Source organism: Notolabrus celidotus, chromosome 9, assembly GCF_009762535.1.
Source record: "Notolabrus celidotus isolate fNotCel1 chromosome 9, fNotCel1.pri, whole genome shotgun sequence".
NCBI lineage: Eukaryota > Metazoa > Chordata > Actinopteri > Labriformes > Labridae > Notolabrus > Notolabrus celidotus.
Genome location: NC_048280.1, coordinates 10,560,855 through 10,581,193, shown reverse-complemented (window position 1 = coordinate 10,581,193; position 20,339 = coordinate 10,560,855). Strand labels below are relative to the sequence as shown.

The 20,339-nt window shown below is 38.7% G+C and overlaps 2 protein-coding genes across 6 annotated transcripts; both read left to right on the top strand.

Annotated features, from left to right (window-relative positions):
- The first annotated feature begins 222 nt into the window (after positions 1-222).
- Positions 223-14,058, top strand: mthfd2l (methylenetetrahydrofolate dehydrogenase (NADP+ dependent) 2 like). Of its 5 annotated transcripts, none has more exons than XM_034691093.1 (10): positions 609-716; positions 817-923; positions 2,263-2,447; positions 2,662-2,784; positions 3,055-3,207; positions 5,822-5,929; positions 10,340-10,432; positions 13,038-13,163; positions 13,531-13,646; positions 13,699-14,058. In XM_034691093.1, exons 1-9 carry the CDS (start codon positions 678-680, stop codon positions 13,644-13,646), a joined length of 1,050 nt encoding a protein of 349 aa, XP_034546984.1. In that variant the 5' UTR covers positions 609-677; the 3' UTR covers positions 13,699-14,058. The 5 variants fall into 5 exon arrangements, with proteins under 5 accessions (XP_034546985.1, XP_034546987.1, XP_034546984.1 ...); XM_034691092.1 differs by having other exon boundaries at positions 13,695-14,058; XM_034691095.1 differs by lacking the exon at positions 13,699-14,058 and having other exon boundaries at positions 663-707; positions 13,531-13,688.
- Positions 14,059-15,315: 1,257 nt separating this feature from the next.
- Positions 15,316-18,402, top strand: epgn (epithelial mitogen homolog (mouse)). The gene is made up of 5 exons (XM_034692671.1): positions 15,316-15,566; positions 15,840-15,971; positions 17,121-17,241; positions 17,432-17,584; positions 18,034-18,402. The coding sequence occupies exons 1-5, from the start codon at positions 15,533-15,535 to the stop codon at positions 18,086-18,088; spliced, it is 495 nt and encodes a 164-aa protein (XP_034548562.1). The 5' UTR covers positions 15,316-15,532; the 3' UTR covers positions 18,089-18,402.
- The last annotated feature ends 1,937 nt before the right edge of the window (positions 18,403-20,339 follow it).

Here is a 20,339-nt window from a genome sequence, read left to right as displayed (position 1 = left end):
AATTTACTTACTTATTTATATGTATGTAGTTTTTTTTATATATATTTTTTATTATGGTTGATGTTCATCATTAGGAAAAAAAATAGGCCAAAATAAATATAATCAGCCGTGTTTTGTCGTCCTAATAAAAAAGCTGTGTCCAGTTTGTACAGTCCAGACTCTCATTCATCAGCTGTGTTGTCTGTAATCTGCCCTGCCCCCCTTTCTACCCTCTCTCGTGCACGGACGCACACACGCACGGCGTACACACGCTGTAACACACTCTTTAACACACACACAAACATGGCGGCCTCTGTTTCACCGCTACGCTCCTCCTTCAGGATATATAGCTCCTTAACGTTACACCATCACTGCTGCAGGGCGAAACTGCGGACGCACAGAAAATGCGAAAGTCAAAGGAGACATCTTCACCAGACGGTGACGAGGTAAGCAGGACTTAGTTTGAAACACTGCAGCTTTCTCCTTTTAATGTCCCGTAGAGATGTAGTACGATTCGGAAGGAAGGATGCGCGGCGGCTCAGCAGCACCGGGGAAGGCGTGAGTATCGTCACGTGTCTACATGAGGCTGATTGACAGCAGGTCTCACCGGTCACGGTTTAGAGGGCTGGATGAGTACAAGTCCTCTTAGCTAGCAGGTCCGAAACGGGTCTGAGAAACCGACACAGCTAATAGGAATCATGTCAGTGAGGTTACATAAGTCGCTGCAGGTTCGCCGGGTGAGGACAGTGTGACAGCAATAGACTGTATAAATAAGTGACAGTAGTAATAGTAATATATATTTTATTTATTTATTTATTTATTTATTTATTTATACAGTCCATGGTGACAGCACGCTGCATTCCTCCAGAGCAGACTACTATCCATGCTAGGTTGGCTAACGCCAGTGTCCATGGTAACAGCACAGAACGTAAAATTGACCCCAGGAAAGTAATTCATTATTTTATATTAAAGCCGAGTTTGTCAGTTACCGAAATTAACCGCAGAACGAATAAGTAAATCATTATTTCACTAAAAAGACCAACAATTTAAAGTTTAGCCTGTCAGCTCCACAGACTGACTAAACCGTGTCTGAACAGGCAAACTATAGCATTGGTGTATTTCATGATATAATTAAAAGATATGTATCCTTGTTACAAACAATAATGTGTGGCAATTACAGTTTACTCAGGGGCATAGCATAAACCATTAATATGTACTACTATCAGGCGTCAGCAGGTGTAATATACAGGTTATGGTGGCCGAAAGGGGCCATATCTAGGGTTGCCAACTTTCTCACTACTAAATAAGGGACAGGTGCACAGTGCCATGGTGGTGTGAGCATGATGTGTGAATTCAGCATATATTCATATTCTGATTCAACTGGAAATGCAGAAAGTGTGTATATTCCCTTTAATCCATACTGTATCATTGTGTAACCTCATATCAATAAACCTCAAAGAAACCACAATTTGTCTCTTTACATCAAAACACAGGCAAAAGATAAATTAAATGCAAAAGAGGAGTATGACTCACCAAATGTCCTTTTTCCATGGATACTTCTTGCTGCTCTTGACTGACTCAAGCTGTCTTTTGTCCTTTTGCACAGCCAGAGAGAAGTCATACATGACAAGTCACAGTTTACAGATATTTGAAGTTCATTTTTGATCAGCTCTGTGCTGCATCTGTTTCTTGAGTCTGACCATTTAATGTCAACCAGAGAGAAAATCCTCTCCCCACTTTTTTGCAGGACTTGGCACATTTGTGCTATATAGAACGGATGCTTGTGAGGGGGCCTGTGATTGGATGACAGGCAGTGTGATTGTCACATGGTCTGCCACTTGTGTTTTATCTGATCTAGGATCTGTAAGGTGCAGTCTGCTGTATTTATAAGAGTTAATAGTCAATATACGGGACACTTGAATTTACATATGAAACAAACCAATTTAGCCCAATATATGGGATGTCCCGGCTAATACGGGACAGTTGGCAACCCTAGCCATACCTGCGCATATTGTTTAGTTACTGCTCTTGATTAGTTATGCCATTATCTCCTGATAACAATGCTCATTTTCGTGTGATGTGAGAATGAATTATCTCATTGTAGTGTACAGTTCGTTGACTGCAGACAGCAAAATAATTCATCACAAGATAACGATTTCTTAGCTGCATTCTTATCTGATATATTAGTAAAGCATGAATCTGCTGTTTTGTTTGCTGCAGCTTTGTTATAAGGGGAGACCATCTAGTCTGTAACCCAAATGTGTTCACAATTTATTTCTCCAGGCATGCTGCAGTGGTGATCTCTGGGACAGAGTTGGCTCGGCAGATCCACAGAGAAATCCAGCGTGATGTGGAAGATCTGGTTGCACAGGGCAACATGAGACCCCACCTTGGAGTGGTCTTGGTTGGTGACAACCCAGCCAGTCAAACCTATGTCAAGAATAAGACCCGGGCAGCCAGCATCCTGGGTCAGATATGAGCTTTACCTTCATTTCTGAACACTGAATGCATCATGTGTTCCATTCAGATCAACATGCATAGATGTACCTTATGCATTCTACATTTTACGGGGCATGCATGGCCGTATAAATACATAAATAAACACAATCTGCATAGTTAATGTACTGAACTAATATGCATTTGAAAAGATTATAGAGTGTGTGATGTTTATGTTCTCTCCAGGTATTTCCAGTGACACAGTTATTCGACCTAGCTCTGTCACTCAGGAGGAGTTACTGGAGCTGATTGACAAGATGAACCGTGACTGGAGGGTCAGCGGGCTGTTGGTGCAGCTGCCACTTCCAGGTAAACACAGTTGCTCACAGGAGCAGATACGTTTTTGTTCACTTTCATCCCAGAGATTGCTCATATATGGATCTTTCTAACATAAAGAAATGCTTTACAACCATAATGACTAAAAAAAATGACTAAAGCAGCCTATATCAAATAAGAACAGCATGTTTAGAACAGCGTGTAGTCCCAATGTATAAAAATTGTTAATAAGTAGCCATTAAGCTTACAATATTATTGTGCCTAATAACACTGAGTATCTGTTCATTTCTGTCCCACCTTTAGAGCACATAAATGAGCGAGCAGTGTGTAATGCCATCGCTCCAGAGAAGGATGTGGATGGCTTTCACATTGTGAATATTGGTAAGCTGTGTCTGGACCAGAGATCCATGGTGCCTGCTACTCCTGCAGCTGTCTGGGAGATCATCAAACGAGCAGGTGAACCCCCAAAACGGCTATTTTATACACACCTATTGAATACTTTTGTTGTTATTTGACTCTGCTTTAAAGACAGTGTTAATAATCCACTGATTAGAGCTTATGACATGATTGAACTCTAATAAAACACAATTAGATTTTTATTGAGTGCTTTTGTTTAATCCTCTAGATGGCGCCTTTGAATCATTTCCCCCCACTTTGTAAATCTGTTTTTTTCATGGTCTAAATGGGCTGGATCTCAATTATCTTCTCGATGAAGCATGGCTCTAAATATTTGTCATGAAGAACATTAGCTGAATGTGTTGTCCAACATTTAGATAATCAAAGTAAACAGAATTATAACAGTACATTTACATACTAGTCTCAGTGTGATATCTAAAACAAAAAAGAAGACAATATAGATCAGTTGTGACAACATTTTCATGATGTGTGGGTTATGGTTGAACTCTGACAGTTTTTTGATGCCATGTAAAAGTAAAAAAAATACCACACATACAAAGAATTAGAATATTAGAAAACTGACCACCATGGACAGTGTTACCTATTAGAGCAGCTAGAGTGCACTGTTGTTCATCTGCAGCAGAGCTTAATGTACAGTACTCCTGTCTTTGCTACTTCAGTTCAAGTAACTGCTGCTGCTGAGATCCCCCCTGTCAGAAAACTGTGATAAAAAGTTAATCATCGCATATCTAGAGACCTTGCACAGTATTGGAAGAATTTCAGAATGCTGTGTTTATGATGGCTTTGATGATTTATGTGTCCTCTATGGAGGTGTGACCCTGATGGAATTTTTCACTATCAGATATCAGAGGATTTTTGCAATTCCCAACACTGAAGCAGCTATGTATGCTTACTGTTCAATGCATCATGGATGAGTCCTTCTCTCTCAAGTCTCTGTACTACAGGGACACATTCATGGACCTTTTTAGCACAGAGGAACAGACGCAGTGTTGACCATCAAGTTGAGATTTTTCATAATTTTCTCTCCAGCAAAGTTAATCCTTGTTAAATTTTCAATATGACTTTTAGAAGGACATATTCTCACGTATGTATACTGCAGTCACTTGGCAAAAAAAGGAAACGAAGATCATCATTTAGAATTTGATGCATTTGTGATCTTATGTAAGTTTTCATGGATTTAACTGCTAACACCTGATGGTTTGACTAATACCTGATGGAGTCATGCCAATACATATGGCTCTCATGCAGTAGTAGTGATCATGAGAATAATGAGCATCATGAGAATAGGCGAAAATGATAATTGATGCCTCTTGATGGCTTACAAAAGCAACCAAAACCATTTGCAGCCACTTTTTACATTTTACATTACAAAAACACCTCTTATGCATGTATTAGGGACTCATGATATTATAGGCATGATATCAGATCTGCAGATAAAAGCTTAAAAAGTAAAATACTGGTATCAGCAGATATGAAAATTTCCACTGATATGCACTGCAGATAAGGTGACGCATCAACTATGTGCACATAATGACCAACAATGAGCTTCTACATGTTGGCTGTATGTAAGTATTTTGAAGTGTCAGGAATAGTTATTTACAATTCTTGTGAGGCACAGGTGATAAGATGCAGATTTAATTGTGCATCACAAGAAGGGTCATCCTGAAAAGTAGCAAGAGTTCTGAAAAGAGAGAACCAAAAATATCGGCAAAAACTTGTCAGCAGTCTCTACTCAAGTCATTGGACAAAGCTAAGAAATATAGCAGGGGCCACCCAAAGGTAACAGTGCTTAACAAGACAATTACAAAATTCATTGCTCTTGGTATCCAGCCTTCCAGCATGGGGGAAGATGCGAATGTCTGCTGACTAATGATTTGCTTGGATTGGTATCAGTATCTGTGTTGTTAATCGGTATCGCCCAAAAAGTTGAAAGCATTGAAGACATGCAATAATATAGTGCAAAAAAAAATAAAAAATAGCAAACAGATAAGTCTCTACAGGATTCACCCAAATCTACACAAGCGTGTTTCCAGGAGCTTTAAGTCAAAAGGACAAACCTTTAACAAATTTGATGTTTATATTTGATGTCTTTTATAGGTTGTGATACACCTTTGTCATTTGCTCTATTTAAGATTGGGTTAAAGCACTACAGCTTTTTGTATTTAAGAACACAATAAGGCTACTTGAATACTTGAATTCCTGAATATTGAACAGAGGTACCAGGAGGCTTTGACTGCTCACACACAAAGAATGTGAGTAAAGCATAAAGAATGAATAAATAGAAGAAATAAGAATTAAAATAAAGAGTGAAATCCACAGAGAGGAGAAGCTTAACAACATGATTGAACAACATTCAAATATGCAACACTTACTTAACAAGCAAACCGAGATAACAGCCTAATACAAGTCCAGCCGTTATCACTGTAATGACTTCTTGTCTGCTGACAATTCATGTAGTAATTGACCTTGCGTGAGGAATCCGAATCACATCCCTGCATACCTGTGGGATAAGTCACTACTGAAATAGTGCTTCAGGCATCCTTTGGGATATTTTCAGAGTTATGAATTCATCAAACTATTTTCTCCTTATATACTGTTACCTTTGTGTGGTTATAATTTGAAATAATTTCTAATAATGTATGTGTTTGCACAGGTATTGAGACAGTGGGAAAGAATGTGCTTGTCGCTGGTCGCTCTAAAAATGTTGGCATGCCCATTGCGATGTTGCTGCACTCAGATCGCAACCATGAACGCCCAGGAGGTAAGTGTGTAACAGTGTGTGAGCACACACGCAAAATGATTTCCGCCTTTGTCCATGCATCCCATACAACATTATATCATTATTGGAGTGCTGCCCTTATAGTTCACAGTGTTGCCCCATCCTGGCTTTCCCTGAAAGGTACATATTGCCACATTATTATTTATTTTATTGTCAGGATGTGGCAATTAGATTAATGCATCATGAATCTTTGTGTCTTTAACAAAACAATAAAAGCACATGCACATGCCAGGGAGAGTTCAAAGGGGATATGAAACAGGGAGTGTGAAGAGAAGTCCAAACAGGGCAGCACATTTGGGATTGTGCACTGCTGGCAGACGGAAGCACAGTCCTAATAAGGCTGCAGGATGCAGGAAGTAGGGAGGGGATTTGGAAAGACATTACATGGAATTTTTCTGTTCAGATAAAACTTCAAGATAAGGTTGAGGCTGTCCAAGTATTGCAATATTACAGGACGCATCATTAAAAAGCATCAGGAATATCTGAATGCAAACTAAAAGTGTGTTTTTGGGTTGAATTAAAAATACCTTTGAATAATTGTGCTCTATTAGACTTAAAGACCAATAGACTGAGCATAGTTTAAGTTCCTGCTGTCAGTCACAAAGAGGGCGGTGGCATTCCAATGACACAAGATTATGACTACAGTGTAGGAGTTAAGAAACCAGGGCACCATTGTAAGTTACTACTATAGACTGCGTAACAAATGGACGCAGTATCTGTGGCGGCACCCATCTGTCTCTGAAGCCTTGTTTTGAAGCTGATCGTCGATGGGTGCCATATTGGAAATACTGAACTGTACCTAACCTCTGTCAGGCTAGTGTGAGGTAGAGACCTAGGCTGTTATCAAAACCGCCTACTATACTAGCAGTACGTACTGATTTGGCCAAAATTCAGCATGTAGTAAGTAGTATGTGAACAAGAGCAAAATCTGCAGTATGCCAGAACTCCCCGGATGTCTACTGATTTGGGAAAATTTCTCAGTATGCATCGGACCAGTCTGCCTTGCGCACTGTTTCCCACAATGTACAGCACTCGTTCCGCTTTTTCTTTTCTCTTCTTTTTTTTTTTTGGACGGGGGGAACTCAGTTTTTAGGAGCTGTGAAAATGATTAAATTCCATATAAACCACTTCCTAACTTTTAAATCACAAGTGGATGCTAAAGAAGCAGTTTATCTATCAGCTTGACTGTTGTTTACTTCTGCTTTCTGAAACTGGAAATTCAGTGACGTCTGGCCCAGCATGCTGCAACACAGATCCAACAGAGCAGTCATGCTACAGACTAAATTCAAACGCAGTATGTAGTAGGCAGTACCTTGTGCCTACTACATTAGCAGGTAGTATGTAGCAGGCCGTTTCAAAAACAGCTCTAGCCTTTTTGCTAACAGCCTGTCAATCAAGTCAGCCATGCCCTTAAATGGGCAAAACTCGTAAGTGTAATCTCTCTTTGAAAATAACAAGATATTAAAAAAATCCCCCCTGTACAGTGTGTGTGGATAGAGAAATTAGCTCTTCAGACCTAAACCCTTTTCTTATACCAGGCCGTATACATGTCTATTTTTGTTGTAAAGATGTACAGTATGTGGTTTCCGGTGTTTCTGCAGCCAGCCTCAAGCGGACGCTCGATGAACTGCAGTTTTTAGCACTTCCGCACAGGCTTCATAGTTTAGGACCGATGGTTGCTGCTTGGTTACTAGTACTAGATCTGTCTCTTGAAGTAAATCATACATAGTGAGTAGATGTGGTCATTAGACTACATTGAACAAGCCATACCAATATTATAGATAATGGCTCAAACTGTTATTTTTGGTTCATACTGTATGTTTTAATCATAAACCGCAGCTCCAACATGATATCTTCTTTAAAATCCCTCAGAAAACTCCATAAGATGTTTCCTCTTTGAAAGCCAGCATACCAAGTTTACTTTTCTAACATCATAAAAGTTGTTGCTTTTAAACAAACCTTCAATTATGCATTCTGTTGAACTGGAAGCCAACAAGTAAAAGCATGTCATAAAATAACCCAGATTATTCTTGGATTCTTAACAAAGCCCCACACAAAGTTTGAGCTGAACCCTCATTAGTATTTAACATTAGTGTGAGTCAATGAAGAAGCATGTTTGAATGTTGAGCTGTAGCACTTCACTAGTCATTGAAGCTTGTATAAGATAGACACTGACCAACACAAGGTTACAGAAGAAGTGAAACTAAAAGAAATATTTTTAAAATTGTGACAAACACACTCAGCTCAACTTCAAAGGAAAGGAAAAAATATTACTTCTGATTTTTTTGAGTTCTGTAGCTTCATTAAAATGTTTGGGTCAGTTCTCTTCCATCCCCCCCCCCCCCCCCCCCCCCCCCCCCTCTACCTACCACTCACACACACACACCTCCACACATGTCCTGTGAGGTATGTGACCTGGGGGTCTGATGTGCTCTGACTTGCTCTTCCTTCCCGTTCATTATTATCTTCCTTGTGTTCTTCCTCCACTCCTGTTCTCCTGGTCACACTTCAGTTCTTATTACGCAGGATGTCCTCACACATTCTGGATAAAGCTGAGGATTGGCACCGTCATGTTTATACTCATTGTGCAATCAATAACTACATCAGATGGGATGACCCCGCCATGACCCGCCATGTAGCGTGCTGCAGGATGAACCACTTTTCTGAGGAGAAGAGAAGTTCTTTCTCCAGAGGAATATAATAATAATAATAATAATAATAATGATGATGATAATAATACAACTACAACAAAAATAATAACAATGAACAAGCTACTGTAATTGATATATTTCTATAGTATGCACACTCTACCTCTTTCTCTAATCTTTCACCTCCGTCATTTAAAGCTGTGCAGATAGTTGAGACTTTATGCAGCTCTGACGTATCCACCATTGAAACTTTTGCCAACTCTACATGATGGAGGTGAATAGAGCTTTGTGTTGTATTTTCAAGGCTGCTCATAGTGTTGCGCAATGACGCATGGAAGAATAGCTGCTAGCTTGTATTTTTCCAAACTCATAAAAACACTTGAACGCTCCAGCGTGCTTCTCTTCTTCTCTTCCAGTGCCATTGTTCAGTCGCTGTTACCACCTGAGCCGAGTCAGATTCAATAAATCAAACACATATAAAAGACATTATTGCTTCAATGGTATCTGATCATTGAGTACTCAGAGTATGATAACTAGAACAGGACTGTTTGATTCAGAACATGTGGGAACGGAAGTGAAATATAATGCAACGTGAAAATATTCCAGCTGTTTCATAAAGCAGAGATTGTCAGGTGAAAAAATATCAAACATTTGATTAGCCTCAGGTACATACCTGCATGGCAGTCCACATGCAATGAATAGAAGGTCTCTTGTATGGTCCTCTGCTATGTTCCCCTGAAGGTTGGTGTTGCAATTTGTAAGAATGTAATACATTATTTTATGCTAGCAGGGGAAGTCTTCATTTAAGGTCAGGTAAACGTTCAGCTATTCAGATGAGGACTCAAAGCAGAGTTTTGATGTTGTGAATGATAATGAAAACTCGACATTACAGCAGTTGGTTTCCTCAGTTCTTAAATGCTTACAGATTGTTGTTAAAAGAAGAAGTGACAAAACAAACAAAGCTGTCTTCACTTTTTTTTAAATGTGTTGCTGGCATCAAATTCAAAATGACAAAAAACAACAAAATTCTCCTTTTTCACATTTTCAGTGTTCTCTTTTTGCCATTGTCAAATACAGACGAGGTTGCAGATGGTCACATTCTGTGTCTGTTTTCATTCTACATAACATTTGTATTCTATTTTATGCAGAATCACAGGCAGGATCTTATATCTTTAACCTCTGATCTTTTGTTGGTTTTATTCTTTGGACATTGTTTTAATTATTTTTTATCTATATGTGGTTTTAGCCTTTTTAACTTGTTTCATGACTTTTTAACTTTGGTGGTCTACATCATCATCATTTTCTGTCATTTGTGGCTCTTAGTTTGTTAACTCCTTGTTTGGTTTAAATTTTTTTCCCATGGCTTTAAGCAACAAGATAATGTATTTTTAAGCCAGATATATGCAGATGGCTGTCTATCATGAGTCTGGTCCTGCTTGTTACTGTAACTTGCTAAATGCTGTAAAGTGCTGCTCATGGTGGATTAAGATGAGATAAGACTGAGTCTTACCCTGTCTTGATGTTGGGCCTTTGTTAATAATTTAACATAGAGTACAGTCTAGACCTGCTATGTTTGTAAAAGCGTCTTGAGATAACGTTTATTGTGATTTGGCACTATAGAAATAAAGATTAATTGATTGATTGATCTGAAGGAAAAATGTCTCATTGGCTAACGAAACCAGAATCATCTGCACGGACGGACACCTCATGAAAATCTTAATCTTAATGTGCTGTTTCTTCTCAGGGGATGCCACAGTGACCATCGCTCACAGATGTACACCAAGAGAACAGCTGAAGGAGCTTACCAGCCTGGCTGACATCATAATTGCAGCTGCAGGTAGACACACTGATGACACCATTAACACACACGCACTCTCTTGTGTGTCATTTTCTTTAAAGTTTTAAGAACTGATGACCAGAATGTTAGCCTTGAGCACAGCCTTTCATGTGGATTAAAAAGTACGCATGCACAGGGTTTCCCAACACTCCCTCGGCTTTAGGATCACAGTGAATTATTTCCATTATCAGCTCATCTGCCATTGATGACATCACGAACCAGCATGTGATATGAGAGTTGTTTTTTACTGTCCAACCTACTGTTGGAAAATGTAACCGGGCTGGAGTCAGACAGCCGGGTTGTGGCACACAGACAAAAGACCCTGTGCTGACGTGTAAGGGGCAAAGTTTCACTTGGGTGGGCCTCAGCAAGTCAAGAGGAAGCAGGAGGAGATTTTTATTCTTGAAGAGAAAGCTGTTGTATACACAGGTAGGGATCAGCAAAGAAATTAGAGCAGAGTTGACTGAAGAAATGGTCATGAGTGAAATACAAGATAACTCTGGCTCAAAAACAATCCTGGAATATCTTTGTCTTCATCAGGTATGTAATATCGGTCTATCTTGTTGATTATTCACTACAATAGAAAATGTGTTGGGTCAAAGGTGAATTCTGTGGTCATCAAAAGGACATTTACACCACTCAGTCTGAGTTATAACTTCATCTTTGTTTTTTAATCTCAGGATCAATTAAAACGTTATTTTTAGTAAATATAAAATCCCCTTTTTTAACTTTGCTTCAAGTCTCCTCTGGATCTTAATTATCAAAACTGAAATGAAGTCCTACCCAAGACAAGCTACCCTGCCCTAACTGGAGTTGGAATCCACCACTTCCAATATTAACAGTGATTTGTTGTAACTAGAATAAAAGACTTTCAATTAGTGCAGGGCAGGAGTATCTGTTGAAACATTTACAGTTAAATTACGTGCCTCAGGGGTTTCTGTTTGTACTTCTTTTTGTAAGACATGTCTTTCCCTGATGACTAAAAGCAGCTTTAAGGGAAGGGCACCTCACTTTCTTGTCATACATCTGTTAGGTTTCACTTTTAGGAATAAAGATGTATTTTCACTGCACTGCAGGAGTCAGTGAGCCCTGAGAATCCAGAATACTACCATCAAAAACTGATTTCATGTCAGTGTGGAATTAGCACACATTTGGTTTTAGTGTCACTGGAAATAAAAGTGTGTTTTGAGGATTTAACTGTTGAATTTCTAACCTGAGTTGGACTCAGGGTTTAGTTTGTGGTCAGTGTGTCACTAAAGTGTGCTGATGTCTTTTTGCTTTTAATTAGTTTATAAAAATAAACCTGGTATTTAATTGTTATTTAACCCAGACTTGATCCCAGTGTTTGGCAGCTAAAATTGCACCGAAAAGTTCAAATCAACAGCTTCCAGACAGCCATTGTCAAACATAAACAAAATATTTTTAATTATTTCTTCCTTGTAGGCAGTGAGGTGTCCTCTCATCCTGTAAATGTCTGAGGTGAGGTGTTTATTGTCCGGATTTTACAGTCTAGAGTCTGTGATTTTAGTAAATGAGAAGCATCACTACAGAAGAGAAACAATAGCTGTCAGCTCAGGGATATTAAAATGTTGACTAACTAGAATCTGCAGAACCTTTCTCTCTTCTTATCTGGAGTATTTCAATTGTGCTGGTGGTGGTATTAAAGACCTCAGGGGGGCTGCAGGTACCCTAAGATTAGATTCTGTCCCTTTACATTTTAGGTTAAAATGTTTTATTTTGAACACGTAACAAGATAAAAGCAAAGTGATCGTACAATTGCAGACCGGAATAAGAAATACATCCAAATATGGGCGCAGTTGGCGGCCTAATGCACCCCAAATAAAGGTCTATGGTCCCCTTTGTAGCGTTCATGGGTTTAACTCATAGACTGTATAAAATATGGACGTAGTATCCGTGACGTCACCCATCTGTTTCTGAAGAGCTATTTTGAGACCAATCGGCGGCGGCAGCCATATTACTGCTGTGGAGCCAGTGTGACATAAAGAGGCGGAGTTTGAGCCTCCTAGCCAACAGCTACAGTGTTCCTGCAGGCAGCTGTGCCTCTCATTGGAAGATTCATAATCTCAATATCTTCGAAATTGACGCGTTAGAAAAAAATTCACCCCCCTCACAGTGTGAGCCGATCGAGAAATGAGCTATCCAGACTACACTCGTCTTTTGTACCAGGCTGTAAACATGTTTATTTCTGCTGTAAAGATCGTCTTTTTCCCATTTATGTGTATGTGACTTCCGGTACTTCCGGAGCCAGCCTCAAGCGGATCCTCAATGAATGACTCATATTTTTAGACCGGAGGTTGCCGCTTGGTTCAACTCCAGGCCTCAACTATTTGCTGCATGTCTTCCCCAACTCTCTGTTCCCCACATTTCCTCTCTCTCTTCAGCTGTCCTATAAAATAAAGCCAAAAATATATCTTTAAAGAAAAAGAAAAAAAGACATCCAGAAATGTCTCTACTTTTATGATCAAAGTGATTTTGGGTTATACATTTTACAAATTCAATCATAAGATAATTTACACCTGGAGCTAGTTTTCCCTTTGAAAGTGAAGTTTTCACCCCCACATGATGGTGTGATTTGTGCCTATAGGTGTTCCCGGGTTGATCACAGCAGATATGGTGAAAGAGGGCGCAGCAGTCATCGACGTAGGCATAAACCGCATCAAAGACCCGAACACAGGAAAACTACGACTCATCGGTGACGTGGACTTCGCAGGTAAGGATACGAAGCTTTTTGAATTTCCTTAGAAATGAATACGTGTTGATAATAACGTACAGAAAAACGCAAGGAGAATTTACTTTACAGGAGTGGTGGATTAAGTCAAATAATGAATAGCTGATGTGTTGTTTTTTTTCTTTTGTGCCTCCAGATTATATCAGTGTTCATTTCCATTGAGTAGTTTTATAGTTCTTTTAAACACTGACAGGTGAATAAAGAAAATGCATCAAGACTTAGTTTTCTGACTTTAAAGTTCCTTGACAAACAGTAGAAGCCAAAAAGAGATCAAACTGTCAGTCTCTGCTCTTCTTGTTGATATAAAAACATTAACTGAACTCTACGCTGATTGTCTGACTTGTTGTAGGAGTGAAGGAGAAAGCCGGTTTCATCACACCCGTTCCCGGAGGCGTGGGTCCGATGACAGTCGCCATGCTGATGAGGAACACTGTGACTGCTGCCAGAAACGCACTGATGCATTAAACGCACGCACGCACGCACGCACGCACGCACGCACGCACGCACGCACGCACGCACGCACGCACGCACGCACGCACGCACTATAAAGCTGGTTATATTGAATGATATAGAGTACAAACAGAGAATGCATATATGCAAACATACATGAATCAATTAACTAAGGCTTACACACTCATACACACACACACACAACAAAAACATAATTTATTCATAGGCTCAACACTCCATACCTGCTGGGAAACTAACTTGATATGTACTTTATTTATACTTTGTTCATCTATTTATTTAAGTTATTTATTCACTTTCTAAGAATTTAGATCAATATTTTTTCTACTGAAGTCATTTTGGTTCATTTTCGAACGCTCCAGATTCACTGGAAAAGGACTATTCAATAAAAAACAATGCTGTAACAACATTATTATTTTATCTGTCTTATGTTCTGGTCCACAGCTGCTCTTTCAGGGACAATTAGTGGAGATCAAAAAAGACAATATAGTACACTCATAACACTTCATAACTTCAGTGTCTTTTTTGACACTAACACTTGGGTCGAGATTAAAATGTTTCAATACCTCCCAGACAGATTCCCCTAAAATGCCTGATATCCACAACCCTCTGGTGATTCCCAGTGACTTTGGTGATAAGTTGAGTTTATCTTAAGTGGTTTGAAAAGTCAAATGTCAGTTTTTCCAGTGCTCAAGCACCTTCAAAACTCCAGAAGAAAAAAGATCCGTCTGCCTCTGCTGTAATTTGTTCTCGGAGCAAAATAGCAGATGTTACCATGCTAAAATACCAGACTGCAACATTCTGTTAGCTTCATCATTGTGAGCTAAGCACAGCCTCACAGAGTAGCTACTGTGGCTATAGTCCTGCAGTGCTACAGCCTCACAGACAGAGTGCGTGTACATTTAAAACTCCTATAATGAACTTTTAGTTTGTGCTGATTTTGGTACCCCCCTTTGGACAAATTGATACCTCTAATCTCTTTGCTTATCTTCACCTATATATATAAAGGGATGTTTTCTCACAAAAAAATCTCCATGTGCTTCTATTTACCGTCAAACAAATCACTATGTGAGTAGAAAATATCAAATGAAGGCTGTTTCTTCAGCATGTTGTACATAGCTCGGTCCGGCACCTAGCCCACCTACCCCAGCCACCTACAGGGGTTACAGGTTCTAAAAAAGTATGTAAACATAGTTTCACTTATGGTCTCATTTGCTTTTTTAGGTCATAAAGAGTCATCAATATTAGTTTTAGTCTGTTTCATGATTAGATAAAAACTCTTCACAGGAGCTTTAACTTGGTTAGACTTGTTGGGGAGTGTATTTCTCCTCTTTGAGAAGACGCCAATAAAAGCCTCAATTCATCTTTACAGCATCTGTCAGGTATCCTTATATCTTTCTTTCTTTGAGTGTTCTCTTTGCCTGACTTTCATAAAGACAGAAGCAGAAACAAACAATCCTCTGTTATCACCCCTCAGTAAATGAAAGCTTTCACAACACCTGCAATTGCCAATGAAGCAACCACTCAAAAACTGCAACCATAGGCATCCATGTTAAACTATCAATTTGCGTGGGTTCAGAGGCTTTCAGAGAGGAAACCACATGTAAAGAGCTTCAGGGTAATCGCATGCCCCCTCCTCCACCACCACCACCAACCTGAAGATTCTGCCTGTGCATGCAGAGAGTCGGGGCACATGAAGGAAGTGGTGCAAATAGAAATTTGGAAGGAAATACTTCTCGTTTTTTAAAATCCTCCGTTCTTTGATTGGCTGTTGACATCTCTTCAGAGGTTGGATGCGGGGTATTTAAGCTTTGCAGCGGCACAGTAGTCAGACAGATCGAGTTCAGCAGAGAACATCAGACATCACAGAGACCGAAGACACGATGTTTACACACAGACAGATGAGCATGGAGAAGGGTGAGTTTCTTATCCATTCAAATCTAAAGGCTATCAAATTAGGATATAAACCATTTTTTCCACATAGATTTGTAAAGATGTAGTGTATGTCGATAGTCCTTAATCAAGGCATGTATAATGTGTTTCATTCTTAGTGATGTAACCTATTCTTAAATGTCATACATGGAAAGACAAAGTTGAATGCAAATTATTTGTGAATATAGCAACAAGAACCAGCAAATCAAACCCTTTGTAATTCAAAATCTAACCTTTTACATCTTCCATGTTTTCCAGCCGTCCTCTCAGCAGTAGCAATGCTACTTCTCCTGACCTCAGCCGGACAATCTGCGATCCTGACCGACATTCCTCACACCACAGAAGCTCCGACTCTGTCAAACTCATCTCTGACTACAGAGCTCAGTAACAGTAAGTGTCTTCAATTGAGTTTTATGTCTTGTGGACACAAGAGGCTTCCAAAGGTGTTCATACATAAAGAATAATTTACATATGTTAAAAAGAGTCTGTGATGTTGGCATGTTGAACCCAAAACGTTACGTTAAATACTTTGGTATTGTGTGGCTGCCAACTTTACCAATTCTCTCTTTTTCAACAAACAAAAACAAAAGATAACCTAAGCTGAAACTGATGATGCCCAAGAAGCTCAAAAATTCATATATTATGCACATGTGTATGTTCTTAAATTCAACATCTATATTAACCCTTCTGTTATGTTTGTTTCTCTGGAACTGCAATAATGTTCCTGGGTCAATTTGACCCGAGGCATATTCAATTATCCAAAAGTGTCAGAACCCCCCAAAAAAACACCCAATGCACATTTTAAAAAATCTAATTTCTAACTCCATTACTAACCTTTTAAATCAATATTTAGTGCAATGGTGTTCTTTAATTCTCACAGATTATGGTTCAATGAGGATAAGTCACTCGTTTTTCGTGTGTGTGTACGTGATTGGTGTGAAATATGTCACACAGTTGCAAAAAAACAATTATTATTGGACACTTCTGATCCCTTTTAGCCTCCACTTTGACTGCCGGGTCAAGTTGACCCACGAACAGTATCTTCTTTGTCATATAAACATGCAGGGGAAGGTTGCAAATATGTTAAATGAACTGTATTTATTTATGTTGATTACGCAAATTAATCCAAGCAGAAGAAGTTTCATACCAAAAAATACTTTGAAATGGGTCAATCTGACCCAGGACATAACAGGAGGGTTCAGTGAACAAGATCAATATTACAAAGCTACTAAATTGGGAATGCTTGTCACTGGGAGAGACAACTTTGCAACTTATTAATTTCTGAATGCATGCTTCTGGTGATATGTAATCAATAAAAGGGAAAATGTAAGTGAATGCAAGTTAAATAGAGTCATTATCATTCACTTTTAACATTATCAATTATTAATTTCTGATTAGTAAACATCAATATACTGTGGACAATAATTTCTACTATCTCATTTTCACTAAGTCAATTTATGGCACAAACAGGCCACCATACTTTGTTTGAAAATGTTATAATTGAGCATGACTAAACTCCCTCTCTTCCTTTCTGTGCAGGCACTATGGAGCTCCCTCAGGTTCTGCGCACACACCGGTCATGTGGAGCTGAACATGAAAACTACTGTGAGAATGGTGGAGAGTGCATGTACCCCCAAGACAGCGACAAACCTTTCTGCATGTAAGAACTCGCACCACACACACATGCAAACAAATGCAAAGCTGAGCATATAAGCCTGGGCTGTAAGGTTCCTGGTGTATACTGCATATCTTTTCACCATGATCAGCAATATTTCCTTCATATCTTCGTACACATGTTGGTTCGTGTTCCCTCTGGAATGCACTCACATTTCTCTCTGTTTGTTTTGCAGCTGCACATCCTCGTACAGTGGGATTCGCTGCCTCTTCTTCGTCTCCAACACTCACACCCTACCTGAGCTGGAGCAACTGATTGGCATCAGTTTTGGGGTTTTGATGCTCCTTGTTGTCCTGGCCATCATCTTTTACTGCTGTGCCTATAGAAAGTGAGTATTTACAGTTTTTCTACTTATAATACTTTACTTGATTGAGCAAAGGAATCTGGGTAATTTTGATGTTTGGAAACCATTACAAATCTAATTTTGCATATTTAACTTACATATTCAGTTTAGACGGAGACAAAAATTTGATGCATCGTGCAAGGCTACTTTTCTAGCTTTGAAAACTTTGCTTTAATAAGTGATGAAGTCAAATTTTTTCCACAGATCCCTCATCAATTTGACATATTTTTCTAAGACTTAGTCATATTTCTAATTTCATCAAACAAAACAGCAAGATGACAGTTCTCTTTTAATTAAAGATGAAAACAAAATCTTGCATTGGAGTATTTACAGATAGTTAACTGAGTTTTAAAATCAGTGGTTTGATAAAATGTTTTTAAATGGTTGTGGGGAATAAGAGAATGAGTCCTAACTCAGATGGTTTTGTTTTCCAGGTGTATAAAATCAGCGCCGCTCATAAAATCTGCACCGTCTGAATCGTCTGTGTGACCCTACAACTCACCACTCTTCATCATCTATGTCAGCTTCAGCATCACTTCCAGTATTGTCACTCTTTGGGGAAACAAAACCAAAACATTTCATCTCAATATTTATTGTAAACAAACAAACCGCAGCATCCATGAGAGACTGAGGAAAGACTGACACGTGTCAGAGATGGTGGAGCCTTTTGTAATGAACAATGTCAGATTTGAATCCATTCAATCCTTAAAAAAATCAAATGACTATTTATTGTGATATTGTATTTTAACTTATTCAAATTGCTCAGTTTATTTAAAATTTTGTAATAAATGAATGAAAAAGTATTATTTGTGTTGCTTGGATTTCTGTGTGTAAGAAGTGAATAAACACCAACACCCTCATCACAAACACGTCATTGGCTGTCTGATTAGATCGCTCTAAAACATTTTATTTTTGTCTATTTTGGCAAGACAGACTGTACTTACTTTTTTAAGATGTCATAAATAAATTGATAGTTGCTATAACTATGATTTAAAAGGTAAGTATGATGATTCATAGAAGAACAGGGGAACAGAGAACATGCCCTAACAGCTGATAGTATCTGTAAAAAGAAGAGACAAGATAATGCATGTTTATGAGTCTAAAATGGAGTGAATTATATTAAAAACTGCTGTCCCAATCATCAAACAACCATCTTTTAATGTGCTAGTTAATTAAAAAATCAAGTGACTGAAAGACTTGAGGCTGTTTGATCAATAAATATGTTTTACTACCATTGCTCTACTGATCTAACTAACAATGCAGAGACAGTTCTGGTCATCCCTCTGAGTCTTTAAGTCCAAGTGTTGTGAAATACTGCAACTTTTAAACTAGCACCTTGGGACACTGATCTTAAAGCTCCTGTGAGGAACTTGTAGATCATATTGATTTTGGTCCCCCTGTGGACAAAGCAGCCTTTGCTGATTTTGTCCTGTATATTGGTGTACTGGCGTTTCTTGACAAAAAAAATCTCACCCCCATCTCTTTTAACTTTCACTAGTCATGAATCATGCTGTTAAATGTGTGAAACAGGGTCTTGTCAGCAGCATGCACTTCATCACTTGGTCTGACACCTACCCCCTGCCAGAGGTTTGAGATATCAAAAATAACTTAATACAAATGGCCACTCTTCTTGTTGATGGTCTTGTTTTCTTTTTTTGGTCATAAAGAGGCCGCAGTATTAAATTCAGTCTGTTTCAGAACTTGCTAAAAACTCCTCACAGGAGCTTTAAATATTATATATAATGAAAACATCAAACCTGTATGTCTGTTTATGACAAGCACCATTCTATGAGGCTTTCAGAAATTAGTGCCAAAAATCCTGATTATATACATTAGGGAAAATACCACTAAGTGCATATGCTCAATATCTAACTTCGTAAATTTCAAAGTACTCACGCATTACTTTTCAATAATAATAATAATAATACTACATTTTATTTAAAAGTGCCTTTCTCAACACTGAAGGTCACTTAAAGGTCCTGTGAGGAGTTTTGAACTGGCTGAGAAACAGACTGAAAATGATACTGATGCCTCTTTATGACCTTCAATAGCAAACAAGCCCATCAGCAGCAACACTGACACCTTCTCTGTTGTCATTTTTAATGCCTGAAACCGCCCTGAGGGGGTAGGTGTCAGACCAGATGATGGACATCTTGCTTCAGGAACAGCCTTCATTTGACTGTTTTCATGGAAACTAATCACATTGCCTGGTAAAGTTGACTGTTAAAAGACAACAGGATGAGGTTTTTGTTGAAAACACTACTTTTGCATGTGTATGACAAGAGATAAGAGGTATCACTTTGTGCACAAGAGGGCGCCAGAATCGATACACACCAGAAGTTCCTCACAGCAGCTTTAACAGAGGGATTAAAAACACAATATAAAAAAATAACACAATAAAATAAATAAAAAAAAACAACAAGCAAAAGTAACACCAAGTTAAAATGCAATATGCAATTTTCTATAGGTCTACCTAATTGTGTCCCCTCAATTTTACAAGCCAATCTTTTTTTTTTATTCCTGCGCCACGTTTGGTATTCAGCTACTCTCTGCCTTCATACCAGTATAAAACTTGCTGAATGTGACGCATCATTTTAGATAACTGTTGACTACAAACAGGAAGCAACTGAAGTTTTAAAAATGAGCTCCATCTTACAAGCTGTAACAGTAAAATGCTTCTTACTGTGCTTGTATGTGTAATTTTATGTGTGCATCAGTAATATGAACCTTCATTAGAATA

Bases quoted from the DNA above. Each gene is read 5' to 3' on its own strand.
- mthfd2l (XM_034691093.1), top strand. From the start codon at position 678: ATGTCAGTGAGGTTACATAAGTCGCTGCAGGTTCGCCGG. The intron at 2,448-2,661 runs GTCAGATATGAG...TGTTCTCTCCAG, and splicing joins CCGGGCAGCCAGCATCCTGG to GTATTTCCAGTGACACAGTT. The intron at 5,930-10,339 runs GTAAGTGTGTAA...GTTTCTTCTCAG, and splicing joins CAACCATGAACGCCCAGGAG to GGGATGCCACAGTGACCATC.
- epgn (XM_034692671.1), top strand. From the start codon at position 15,533: ATGTTTACACACAGACAGATGAGCATGGAGAAGG. The intron at 15,972-17,120 runs GTAAGTGTCTTC...CTTTCTGTGCAG, and splicing joins GACTACAGAGCTCAGTAACA to GCACTATGGAGCTCCCTCAG. The intron at 17,585-18,033 runs GTGAGTATTTAC...TTTGTTTTCCAG, and splicing joins TACTGCTGTGCCTATAGAAA to GTGTATAAAATCAGCGCCGC.